Source organism: Vanacampus margaritifer, chromosome 18, assembly GCF_051991255.1.
Source record: "Vanacampus margaritifer isolate UIUO_Vmar chromosome 18, RoL_Vmar_1.0, whole genome shotgun sequence".
Classification (NCBI taxonomy): domain Eukaryota; kingdom Metazoa; phylum Chordata; class Actinopteri; order Syngnathiformes; family Syngnathidae; genus Vanacampus; species Vanacampus margaritifer.
The window spans coordinates 1,846,515-1,859,647 of record NC_135449.1 but is presented as its reverse complement, the minus strand read 5'-3'; the positions used below and the strand labels follow the sequence as shown (position 1 = coordinate 1,859,647).

The following is a 13,133-nucleotide window of genomic DNA, read 5'->3' as shown; positions in this document are numbered from 1 at the left end:
CGTTGACGTGCGAGGCGCTCGTGAATGTGGGCCATGCGTCAGGCCTGTTTGCTATCCTCACTCCGGCACACCATGCAAGCCCCTCAACAAGAAAGCGCCTTCCCTCGATTCATTCCAGACTTCATATTCTAATCAAAGTGGAAGGTGTCATTGTCGGACTTAAAATTCACCCATTTCATGCTACCGGAGGGCACGGCCGATTAATCGGCCGACGATTATTGCCCTTAATAATCGGCCAATTGGGCCAAATGGCCGATTATTTTCCCCTTAAAAAGTTAAAATCGAAGAAAACCAAAGTTTCTGGCGCTGTGAATGTACCCTGAATGCACCATTTTGCTTGCGTAGCGTTAGCAACTAGCAAGTATGTAGCGTATTTTATTCTGGTTATTCTGTTGTCCCAAGGCAGTCGTTAAGCGGTTTAATGACATCCCAGTTAGTGTTAACTGTCAAACTAAACACACGACAATAAGAAATTACATCCACTGTATATTTAAATACAAAACATCACTAGCCTAGCGCTAATGCTAAAAACAAAGGGAGGATCCCATTCAGATGCTAATGGCAAGTTAGCATCAACTTTTAATCAGCAGCATTGCAGCAAGTGGAAGGAGACAATGTTTTAAGATGAGATAGCAGTACAAAAAGAGGAGGGGGTCCACAACCACTCAACAATAAAATGGTATGACGTGTTCTTTGTGGTCACAATTGGTCTTATCGAATGACAGTTGGTCCTACACTCATGTTGAGTCAGATTGTGCTCGTATAGTCAAATCTACAAGTCACACACTTTCCAGTAGAAGCACACCACAAAGCTTAAGGAAGTCAACTATTAGCTGTAGTTAAAGCTAGGCAATATGGCCTTAAAAAAAAAACAAATCTCTTTACACAAAAAATCCAATTTGTCTATCAAATAAATATCATTATCAAAGAGCACTGGTGTCAAAGTCAAGACATCAGGCCTGCCTCATCGTTTTATTTTGCCCACATACGCAAATTCGACTTCACGTTTCTTGCTAAAATACCAAAATTGCAAATTGTGTCTTTACTTTTAAAAATGAGAAATTGTAAATCGACTTTATTTTCCTGTCAAAACAGCAGCACTCTGGGTCGGAAGGTGCAGGTGTGCCAAGTTGAGTTGACATGCTAGTTCCTGGTCAAGGGCAGCGTGCGCACAACTCAAAATACCTCACACTGACTCACTCCAGCCCAAGGTGCTTCTTTCTAAGATTTATTGCTCTTCCAACATAACATTATCTGCACCTGCACAATCTAAAAAGGTTCCATACAAGAACAAAGATAAGGCGGCTGAGCCAAAGGTATTAATGATGGGAGGTTTTGGGATGGAGATGGTCTGACAGACGCACTCCAGACTTTGTGCCGTCCCCCCAAGGTGTCAGTCAGCTTAGCATTGAAAATGAGATCATCCGCTTAATAATGAGCTTGTGGAAGGAAAGGAGGAGTCACAGTAGTCTCGTGTTTTGACTGCACAGGACAATGAGCTGTCCGGAACAAAACAGGAAGTGCTATGTTATCGGTGCAAATCTCACTAACTAGCATGCTAGCTAGCGTCCTTCATAGATATCATTTGCAACCTTTTTGATTCTTGTTATTAATCAGCCGATGTTTGGGTTTATTTAACAATTTGTATTATTAGTTCCTTTGATTAATGGATGGAGAAAAAAATGTGTGGCTCTATATGATTTGCATTTGAGAACCCTGATCGAAAGATGAATGTGTTACTTGGATTCTAGGATTGATGTGGAGAACATATGGGCGGCAAAGAAGAGGAAGAAAGTCACCCATACGCTTGAGAAAAGTCAAATTCCCATTTAATAGGCAACGGCGGCCAAACGGCAATAAAACATTGGCCCAAAGGTAGATTGAAACAACGTTTGAGGTGTTTGCAAAGCCACAGCAGCTGCTAGCACTTTGCAGGCAGCCGTCGCGCAGGTTTATTCCCCAATCAAAAAGAGGAGTGGCACTTGTGTCCTTCATAGCATTTCATTACCTTTAATTGCCCAATAACAATCAAGCTTGTGTCAGTTGATGGTGAAGTGAACCGCAAAGACCTCAATTAATCACTTGGCAATGGGCTTTTGTTCCTCGCGCTGGATCCATTTGGGTACACTGAAACCTCCAGGCCAGCGGCCATCCAACAATTGTTTTTCGTTTTATTCCAGCTGGCCTGCCCCAGCCCTATTTTCTCACCACTTTCTCATGGAGGCTAACTTGGGCGCAGGACGCTGGAGTGAATGCTAACGAGCGGTTAATGATGTAACAATAAGGCGACTGGGCCCCCGGGAGAAGCTCGGCCGGGACACCGATGATGGCGAGGCGCTTTTAGAGAGGATTCCAGGGGCGATTGGTCACACTTGGGTTGCGGACAGCTTCCCGTTCCCAGATGTAGGAAATTGTGAATTCCAGGTAGACAACAACTATTATATATCATGGAAGGCTTTATTGAGTATAACAATCCAAAATCCACTACATTGGCAAAAGTATTGGGACAAGCATCTTGATGGACTCCTTAGTTCTTCCAAATCCCAATTTTTTTAAAAATTCTTCCAACTTGGTGTGAACAAGCCTTTTTCTGTTCATTTGCGCACGATCGAATGAGTTTGAAAGAACTCGACAGCGCTGACTTGACTAACCCGTCAAACGGAGTTTGGCTGAACTTGAATGGAGGAGGTTAAGTGGACCCAGAAAAGAGTAGCGCTCATGTCTCAACACTTTTGTCCACATGTACAGCGCGCCGACTGAATTAGGTCCTGTTCCAGATCCGTTTTCTAGACTCCTCTCTTCCTTAGCATGGCGCGAAACCAGACTACCGTAGTGTCGTTTGAGGTCGTCAGACTGATTTATGAGGAGAGCGTTCTTTGACGCTGCGAGTGTGACAATAACCTCCACCCGAGGAAAACTCACACCGGCGTCTAGGACAATCATTCAAGACCTACCGAGATACAGTATGTGTACTAGACTACGGCCTACAAAAGGTGAAAAGTAAAGTCACGTGATTCTAGGAAAGGAACAACCACACAGAAAATTCAATTTGACTCCATTTAGAATGGGACCAAATAGACTCGGATTTAGAGTAGGCTAATATTTACACTCGGAGGAGAGTAAAATAAAGAATTGGGGGGGAAAAAAAGTCACTCATCGGTTGAGGAACGAACTCGCGACCTTCAGCTTGGGAAACTGCCACACTATCGTCTGGAACACGAAGCAGGAGCTGCGTGGCTTCGGAAGTGGATTGTCTCCAAAGCTGAAGGTCTTTTATTTTGTATTTTTTTTTAGTTCTTTATTTGACTCTTTTCCAATAGTACATATTACTCTACAACGGAGTCTTTTTGGTCCCACTCTAAATAGTCAAATCTACTTGAAAGAATGCACTGTGCAGTTGGCTTGATTGAGCCCAATTGTGTAGTGACACTTTGAAACGGTACTAGACTAGGACCTCCTTTCTGAATCGGATTTGATTCTTATACGTGGGAGTTGCGTCAGATGATTCACAAAAGCAACAACAACTTTACTCAATCAAGCTCAGTATTGACCCACGGTGCTGGACAACGACCCGTTTTCTGATTTTGGGGGTCATGTCGTGATAGGCCATTCCAAATACTCGGCTCAATCAAACCCGCGTCACCTTAGCGCTTTCCCCTGTGGCTGAGGATCATGTCCACAGCTTGGGCCAGGTGGTCGGCCGTCCCGTCGGCGGTCACGGTCGGGTGCTTCTGGTCGCTGGGCCTGAGGAAGACCCAGAGAAGAAGAGTCGATCACAGGGTGTCGACCGAAAAGATTCCGGTGCTAAATTGTTCCCAGGAGATCATAAGAGCTCACGTCAACAAACTATGCGGCGCTGTCAAGTCGACTTGTGCGGGGGGCCTGCGGGGGTGTGCGCGTTTTGGACTTCTTATCACTCTCGTTCTGATGCAAACTACCTGCAGGCGAGTCCTGAGTAAATCCCAGGAGATGATTATAGCTACAAAACAGGATGATTTATGCTATTTTAAAACTCCAACCTCTGTTAAAATAGCAGGTGTGTGTGTCTTAGACCCCCCCCCGCCCCCCCCTTAAAATGCCAGCTTTTAAGTGAGTGCACTCCTGTGTCTTACACATCACAACAATCTCCCTCCCGTATTTGTCATGCAGTTGGTTTAGATTCCTGGTTTTGGTTATGCTAGGCTTTGATGCAGCATCTGACCTGAAGATATCGCTTAAAGCAATGGTAGTTATTACAAAAATGGCCAGCAGATGGCAGCAGAGTATAAGAGATCAACCAGGGACATGTTGCAAAAAGCTCTTTTCTCCCCCCCCCCAGTGTTTTCAACAGATTTGTGAATAATGAGGAAAGTTATCCAGCAAAACAGCTGGGAGCGAAGGGGGTTGCTTCAGTGAAAATGGCTCTCCCATCAGGTAGAACGAGGACGAGAGCAAAGAGATTTCTGTCAAGTAACATGTGCATTTACATGAAGATTTTTATGTCATTCTTTTTATACCCAACACCCCCCCTGTAAAATTCCTGAGTAACCAAACCCTGCATGACGGACACGAGGCGCTAGTGGCGGCTATGTTTGGGCTCGCTGCCAAGCAATGGATGGAAGATAAGGTGGCGTAATCAGCTAGTAGGGGAAATGCGATGCCGACCCTGCATGCAGCCCCCCCCCCCCTCCTTTCCTTGAAGACAAGAGACACCGCCGTCATTCAGCGGAATAACTGCCCCCACACTCATTTATGAAGAGGAGGCCTATAGCCTCACCTCCCTCATCCTCCATCTTGGAACCAGTCACAGGTCGGGAGCTCCAGATGGGCACCGGGCTTTGTCCCCACTCCGGCCCCCGCGTCCTCCCCATGTGCCGAGTGTGTGGCGCACACACCGCCATTAATCCTGCGCTCCGAGAGCTCGCCGAGGCACCGTGGCAAATATTTGTACGCCGCCAGAAAGGAGGCCGGGCGCGGGGCTTTGCAAAGAGAGGCTATTGAATAGTGAATAGCAAGGGGGATGTGGGGGGGGGGGGGCTGCCATGTGTTTGCGCACGTCTGTCAGTCGCCGGGCGTTTGGGTTATGTGAGCTGAGCTGCTAATGGTGCCGCTGTTGCGTCTCCCCGTGCGGCCTCGACGACAGACTTCACAAACATGCAAACGCACATGAGATGAGATGGTCAAAAAAAGGGTCTGCTCAAATGCCAGCTTTTTTTTTTGTGAGGAGTAGAAAACTGGTCAGGGAGGTTGCAATGAGGGCAACTGCAACATTAAAGGACTTGTAGGAATTTCTGGTAAGTACTGGCCATGCTCTTCAGACAGTGCATTATTTTTTTTTTTTACCTTCTTTGTTTCATGAATAATAAAAGGATTTAGAGAGGCTCAATGCCAGCATGCAAAATTCAGACACAAGGCAGCTTGTGTTACCCGATGAGGTCATGCGTCCTTCAGGTCTACGCAATACGGAAGATGTGTTGAGATAGCGGAGATAGGCCCTGCGACGCTTTGCTGACTTTCGCACGGCCGCGGGGTCATTCAACAAAAGGCCACCGGCCAACTTGAATGACTCGCGCTCACTCAAGGTCCAGTCATGATCAACCAAAGACCAGTTGATCATGACTGGACCTAGTCCTACTCGTACAGTCTACTGCTAGTTGAGTTTCCGTTTTCGTCTGAGATCACAGTGACTTTTGTCATCATCATGTGATGAACTCCAGAAGGTGCCGCACCTGGAGCGTCAAAGGAATCTTGGATGCCGGCAGCAGAATGACACGTCATTGAGAGAAAGATGGCACTTGATGTCTTTGGGATGAGTGAAGCGGAAGTCAAACAAAAGTCAAAGCATCGTCGTGCCAGACGTCTGCAAATCCTGTGAGACTTTCCAGTTGACAAGAATGTCTTCGAAATTGACGTTTGCAAATTTCATGGCATTCACGGTACTGTACAAGATGACTGCGCGTCCTACGTGACACTTAACTCCAATAAACACGACTGACATAAACTGTAAACAGATACAAATGAGTCACCCCACAGCGGCGCTGTCATTTTATGATCCAGTTGATGTGTAGCGACGCGTCACAACTGTCAGCCTCAAATGTGACCTTCAGCGTTGGGAGAAAAAAAACGCTGAATTCTTCAGTGAATATTCAGGGACGGGTGAACACGCTCGACCTGAACCTTTTGATCGTCGGGCCTTTTTTTGAGCACGTAGCGATAATGCAGATAAGACCCACACAAGGGCCAACACAGAACCCAAGTCAAGCGTGTGCAAAACTCAGAGTGACCTTATTTTGCCAGTGCGGTTTGGTAGCGGTATTCAAGCATTCAAAGTTTTTGCACGCATAGCATTCGTGCAACCCAAAATCCCGAAATCCTTCAAGGCCGGGAGAAAAACCTGTACTAACACACCAGAAGACAAGGGCCAAAGTAAATATGTAAAAAAAATGCAACACCCCTCCATTGACACCCAAGCTTTATCTCTTTCATCCACTCTCTTTAATAAAAATGTACACTCTACATCCCTATTTAGATGAAAATGATTACATCATATCTATCCAAACACTCCAGTCCGGTATTACGGAGGTCAGTCCACATCGAGTCCTACACTTGTTAAACCTGGCGTTCCCCATGGCTGAGTCTTAAGTCCATGTCTTTTATTTGCTTTGCGATACAATTTCATCCTTCCAATCCTTCACATGATGAATCAGTGCATGATGATTGGACACAATAACTTTACAGATGTTGAGCCACTGATGCGGAACAGACAGTAAAACAATAAAACCCTCAGTCGCTGATGACTTCCTCAGCCGTCCCCCCTTGCGTCAATTTTGTGTACGCAGAGCGTTTTGTTGCAGCTAAGGGACTGCTGAGTCACACACAATAAGGTAAACGTGTTCCAAAAGCAACTCACGCAGTGTCACAAGTTCCCGCACACAGACTGGACTGCCTAATGGTAATGGACCCCCCCCCCCCAGCCAGTGTGAAAAAGCTAAAGGGGCTGTTCTTGTATTTAAGAGTGTTTCAGTGAGCCATCTGTGGGCTTTTGCTCCTTTTCTTTCCTGTCCAATCCCTCATGAATAGTACAGCCAAGGCAGTGTGAAAGTGGTTTCTGATACTACTACCTGCGATGGAGCAAAATTGCCAGGGCGACTTTGTGCTCCCATTTCATGTTTGTGCCATCAATACAGAACAGTGGAAAATAGGTTACTAAGAATATTAACTGCCGGTAAAATGTGGTAACAATGCACGCACGCACGCACATACACATATTCACCCACATACAAAAAAAAAAATATATATATATATATATATATAAAATATATATATATAAAAAAAAATAGATCTATATATATATATATATATAAAAAAATATATATATATATATATAAAATATATATATATATATAAAAATATATATAAAAATATATATAAATATATATATATAAAAAAAAAAAATATAAAAATATATATATATATAAAAAAAGGAGAGCAATGATGATGACATGTCAAATCGGTAAAATTACCGAATGAACAATACTGAGCTCTCCAGGAATTAAAAAAAAATAAAATGTGGTAACAACTAAAACAGCTTACAGTACTTCTTCGTAGATGGTGGTCCTCTAAATATAGGGGATATTATAATGATTGCTAAAACATTGTGCTCGATTCCCACCTCTTGAGCTGCAGTATAATCTACTTGTGATGAAATGCTAATACGCAAAAAAACAAACTAACAAACAAAAACACCATAGTATAGTAGCTACGTAAGGGCACGTTTGGTTCACAGTCAGGATAATGTGTTTGCAATATTCGGAGCATTCCGACAGACAATAGACAGGCCGCTCCGCTCCGCTCGGAATCTGGGCAGTAAGAGGAAGCAGGAAAGCCTGCAGCGAGAGCGCGGACGGATGTTTCGTACCGCTAATTTCAATGGAATATTCTACTTAAAGCATAGGATGAAAATGGCAGCAGCAAAGAGTCCGGTTGGGGGAACAAAGCAGCGTTGTTGAGTGTGCCAGTTGGACGAGGTCATTGTTCCCAAAATTGATTGTGTTTACGTTACGCTCATAGCTGCCAATTGCAATCCAAGGGAATAGACTGGAACAACATGGATTAGTCTGTAAATTAATTAGCATCACTCTACGAAAATCAGGCGTTATCTGTTAGATCCTCCGACAAACAGAAACCAAACATGTTCCTTTTTTTTTTTATGACGCCAAGATAACTGATCATACACTCTTGACGCTAGTGACACTGCTGGACTTCCCATGCCGACAAAAACGAAAGCGGGTTGATGTGTTCAATTAAGATCAAAGTGAACATAAAGTTATGCAACACATCGTATAATGATTGAGATGGGCCGATTCTACAACGATTCTAAAGAGCAACACGTGACACTGTAAAGCTGGCTAGCTTTCGTTTAGTTATCTGACTATACGAATGTTACAACCAGAAGCACACAGCCTACTGTCGCTAACCATGTTAGCCTAGCTGTGCTAGCTAAAATTGCTAGCAAAGATAGCAACTCGGCCTTGAATTCAACTTTCAAGTGCCAAAGTGGCTTCAGAGTCGACCTCCAAAGATGTGAAATTGAAAATTCATACTTTTAAGCTATTCCATCAGTGTCAGCACCATTTATACACAACAATGTCATTTTATTTTATTTTTTGCAGGCAGTGTAAAAGAGATTTGAGACGCTTAACGAGCAAAACTCTCACTTCCTGTGTAGTCGTTCCCAGAGTCAGAGACGATACAGTATCCCGCCGGACCTGCTCGGAAAACACTAGCGTCAACTCTCACGTGCAGTCAAGCGTGGTCCACCAGCCGTTAGGATTTACACTGTAAACTATTTTGAAAGACGGCGGCGATGGCGGCTGCCGTGTGAAAATGTTTGCCACGCGCTCTCATCTGCCAAACTCCTCCAGGAATCCACAGTGGGTTTCCGCTAAACTCGCAGCCCCCCCCCCCGTGTTTGTGTTCCTAATAATGCGGCCAGCTGCCTTACGGGAGATCTGCACTCACTTTGCCAATTCATTAGAAATGGCATCATGTCACACCTACCGCCGCTCATAAATCAGCAGGCTAATCATCACAATGAATGTGTTCGGGGCGTTTAATGACCCATTTGGAGGTTGTTATTCCTGGCACTCTTCCGATCAACTGAATTTCCATCCCTGTTTCATTTCATTAAATGTGTTGTACGTTAAAGACAAAAGAGACCTTTTTCCATCAGTTGTTTATAATCATACTAGTTCTTATAAACTTCAGGAATAAAAACACAAACGGTCATGTAGAGGGGAAAAAAAAAAGTGCATGTATAGCACATGTGAATCTGATTAGGGGCCTCCATTTTAAGACACGCGGTTCTCTCTCTCTCTCTCCAGCTTTGTCAAACACGCTCAAGTCAATTTAAGAGGCACACATGATGAATAAGTTCCTGCGGAAACAAATCACGCAAGTCCAAAACGATAATCCCATCAAGTTTGTCTTAAATGTGTCGGAATGGCCACAGCATAGAAAGAAAGGAATGTATTTTAATGACGAGTTTCGGGGCAAACTCGCCCATGGCCATTTGAGCCATGACTGTGGATTATTTCCAGTCTTTGTGTTCGGTCATCGCGAATACCTGGTCAGAGGAGCCTGGCATTATTTATTGGGTGTGACCATGGACTTTTTTTGGACAGCGGATTGTTTCTAGCCGTTGTGTTTATTTGTATTGTACAAGCTGGCAGTTACTATGAATTAATGATCTACAGAGTGAGCGCCGAGTGATATCATAAATCATGTCCCCGACTAATCCACACAGCTATGATAAAAACTGTCTGTGATTTGTGTCTTTTTTCCTGGTCTGGGCCTGCCTGGCCTATTTGTAGCGCTCTCTTTTTCCCTTGGAGCGTGATGGAAAGCAGAGGTCTGCGCGGCATCTGCTCCGTGTGGAAACAGCTGTGTTTTCCCACATCTGACTGCAAGTTTACAGCGCGCCACCAAACAAAGCTAAAAAGGCTTAAGTAGCCTGCTGTTGTTGTAGCATCCATGAACTGAAGTCATTAAAAAAAAGTTGCTACATGGTTTTTCTGATCGGAAAACATGTGTCTATTTGAGGGGGACGTTTTACTCCAGTGAAATCTTGTTACCAGCTGAAACCGAGTTGGCCAAACTCTCCCGGGTCGTGTAGACACAAACGAAGATTTTCACAGTGGTCTTTGCAAAACAGCCACTCCGAAGATTTGTAGACAACTTGCCATATCATGGACTGATGCAAACATAATAACGTTTAACAATGCTTTTATGATTATTACCAGCTTTGTGAATGAACAATTGGTAATTGTAGGTGTTCCGAGACCTCTTCGGTTTACATGTGGTTCTAATGAGGCTTCTTGAGAATACTCAAATCCAAAACTGCTGTGTATTTTTTTATGGGGCAGGGCAACTTTTAAGTTCTGATGACATTTTACGGCCAATTTATGCACATCCACATCATTCAAAAGGGTGCACCTACTTGTTTTCCTTGACTTTTTTTTTTTGCCCCTGGAAGGAGACTCACCTTCAAAGCGTTGTCCCAATACTTTTGAACAGCAGTACGTACATAGTATGTATGTAATTGTTGTCTCCATGATGTAGTACAAACCTGCATTTTAAATGCTCAATTCTTGCACAGTTCTGTTTTTCCCTCAAATATAATCAACCACACAAGTCAGTAATTATACTGAAGCCAACGCACCCGAGCAGCCTCGTATCATAAATTTGTCAACCGCGCAGAGAATCACTTGTGTGGAGAGCTATTTTTGGAGGCATCTCAATAAAATGTGCAAATCTGTATGTTGACCAACAAAATAGGAGGAAAATCAAGAGAAATAAATACTTTGTATCTGGCGCCCTCTGTTGACAAAAGGTTACTGTACAGTACAATGAAACGGCTAAAAAAAAAAACGTTTATATTGAATAATTATCCGTATCATGTTTTTTAGGGTGCCATCCTGTAATTCACCAACCTGTATTTTCCCGTTCGGACTTGAACGCCTTTCATTCCTACTTGCTGGGCGCCGCCAACGTCGTTCACCAGATCATCGCCAATCATCATCACCTGCCAGCGCAATGAAAATAAATTCGTAGTTGGGGGAAAAAAAAAAATACAAGTGTTCCAGAAGACGGCAGGTAGAAAATTCCTGTGAAACTTCGGTAAAAAATATTTGGCGAGGACAATAATGTGGATAATTTCAAACAAGGCAGAACAAAATGTATTCAGAGTTTTCTTCCGTTGAAATTTTAATACATAGTGATTGACTCATTTAATTTCCCAGTTTTCTTGAATGCATCTCTAAGAGTGAATTCAATACTACCTTGTACGATGATCATGATAAATATGGCTGAACTTCAATGTCTGTTCTTAAAAAAAAATGCATCATTTTTTGTGTTCGAGCTAAGAAGATGTGCATTTTGTCTGAAAAAAAAATGAAGCCTGAAAATGCATGCAGGGAAAAGAACTGGTAGGCTATTTGAAGTCCTCTAATTGAATGAGCAAAAGCTTACCAATTCAAACTTGGACCTGAAACAGCGTGTAGCAGCATGAGAGATAACATTGAAATGATATGCGGTGTCTGGAGGTGAATGTTTTTGTTTTGCGCGCCTGCTTGGACCCACCTCATGTGGCTGGAGCGCCATGTCGTCGAGGACGCTCTGGAAGAAGGTAGCGGACGGCTTCCCGATGACCTCAGCCTCCACGTCGCAGGCGTACTAGATGAAATCAAACAAATAGTTTTGCAATGTATTTTTTGTACAGCGGTGCCTTGAAATGCCAGTTTAATACGTTTGAAAAGAACACACACAATAATTTGCAAAATGTAAAGAATCAAACAGTAGGTGGATCATGATGACAACCAATCCCATCTAGTGTGATGGCCGCTGTACCTCCAGAGCCTTCATGTAAACTCCCACATCCAACTTCAGACCATCCGTCTCCTTGTAGTACTTTCTGTGGAAAGAGAGAGCGAGATTAACCACTGTAAGATAATACTAAAATATAGTCAATTGCGCTGAACAAGATCTGCTGCTCATTTACATGCCGCAAAAGCTGTGATTGATCCAAATGCTGGAAACGTGCAGTACTACCAAAACAGGTAAATGCACCGTGATAAATTGCAATATCCTCATTACCCTTTTCCAAGAGAGAACAGGATTGGCTTCTCCAGGCCAATCAGGACCCTGAAGGCCTCATTCAGGTTGGCGTAGGAGAACTTTTCAGCCGCGTCACCGATCACCACGCAATTGGGATCACTCGTGTCTACGCCTTCAAACTCTGGCAGGAGCGCTGATGGAAGAGACAATAAACATGTGATTCATTCATGCATGCATGTATTACAAAATAATAGTGTATTTTTGCTAGCCGCTCTGTTTATTAGTATTTTACAAGCTGCCAGTTACTGTGAATAAATGATCAACGGAGTGCTGAGTGATATAATATATCATTTTCCGACTCTTATCCACACAGCTACCTCATGAAATACCACATTTTCTAATGCCCTAGTACCCCCCCCCCCCTTTTCTTTCAAGGAACCTGCATAAAAAAGTAAGAAAAGGGGAAAACTACTACCAGTGTTGGTGTTTTAACTACTTTGCGTATGAAAAAGCAGTACCGTCATACACCAGCAGGTGGGGCCGCAGCCCTCGTTTCCTCAGCACAGCAACTGCTGCAGGTGCAGGAGAGAAGACCTCACTGACACAAATGTCAAATCCCAATCTTTGGAGTTTGGCCACAAACTTCTCTCTCGCTGCCTGCGTCTCATTGGTGCAGAATCGGAGCTTCAGGTCGGAAGCTTTGAGCCTTCGCAAACACATACGCAGCAAGCGAGAGTAGTCAATGAAGAAACCGGTGGTGGTTTTAAATCAAATGTGTGTTTTTCAGTGCCGTTCGACACTTACTTCCTCACGGCTTCGACGGAGCCAGGAATGGCCACCCCATCGCCATCACCGCTGTCATACAAAACTCCGCACATGTCTAGTATGACGCCTTTTAAACGCGTGGCGCAGCTCGGCCAGTCGGTAGCCGCCATGACGACGTGACGCCACTCTCGTAATGCGCATGCGCAACAGCAGTGAGAAACCAGCTGTCAATCAACTCCTTACAGTCGCCTAAGAAGACAAAGTACTAAATAATA

General features: G+C 43.9%; 1 protein-coding gene across 4 annotated transcripts in view; it reads right to left on the bottom strand.

Annotated features, from left to right (window-relative positions):
• Nucleotides 1-13,090, bottom strand: part of lhpp (phospholysine phosphohistidine inorganic pyrophosphate phosphatase) — a 24,462-nt gene extending 11,372 nt beyond the window's left edge. For 2 of the 4 annotated variants that reach the window (XM_077551229.1, XM_077551228.1), the window contains exons 1-6: nucleotides 12,898-13,087; nucleotides 12,612-12,799; nucleotides 12,133-12,286; nucleotides 11,887-11,950; nucleotides 11,620-11,712; nucleotides 10,971-11,062 (exon numbers count right to left, since the gene is read on the bottom strand). In XM_077551229.1, coding sequence (XP_077407355.1) covers nucleotides 10,971-11,062; nucleotides 11,620-11,712; nucleotides 11,887-11,950; nucleotides 12,133-12,286; nucleotides 12,612-12,799; nucleotides 12,898-13,028 — 722 coding nt within the window. In that variant the 5' untranslated portion in view covers nucleotides 13,029-13,087. Of the gene's footprint in view, nucleotides 1-2,438; nucleotides 3,745-3,796; nucleotides 3,952-10,970; nucleotides 11,063-11,619; nucleotides 11,713-11,886; nucleotides 11,951-12,132; nucleotides 12,287-12,611; nucleotides 12,800-12,897 lie in introns of those variants that run through there. The other 2 variants (XM_077551227.1, XM_077551226.1) reach the window with 2 other exon arrangements.
• Nucleotides 13,091-13,133: the final 43 nt, after the last annotated feature.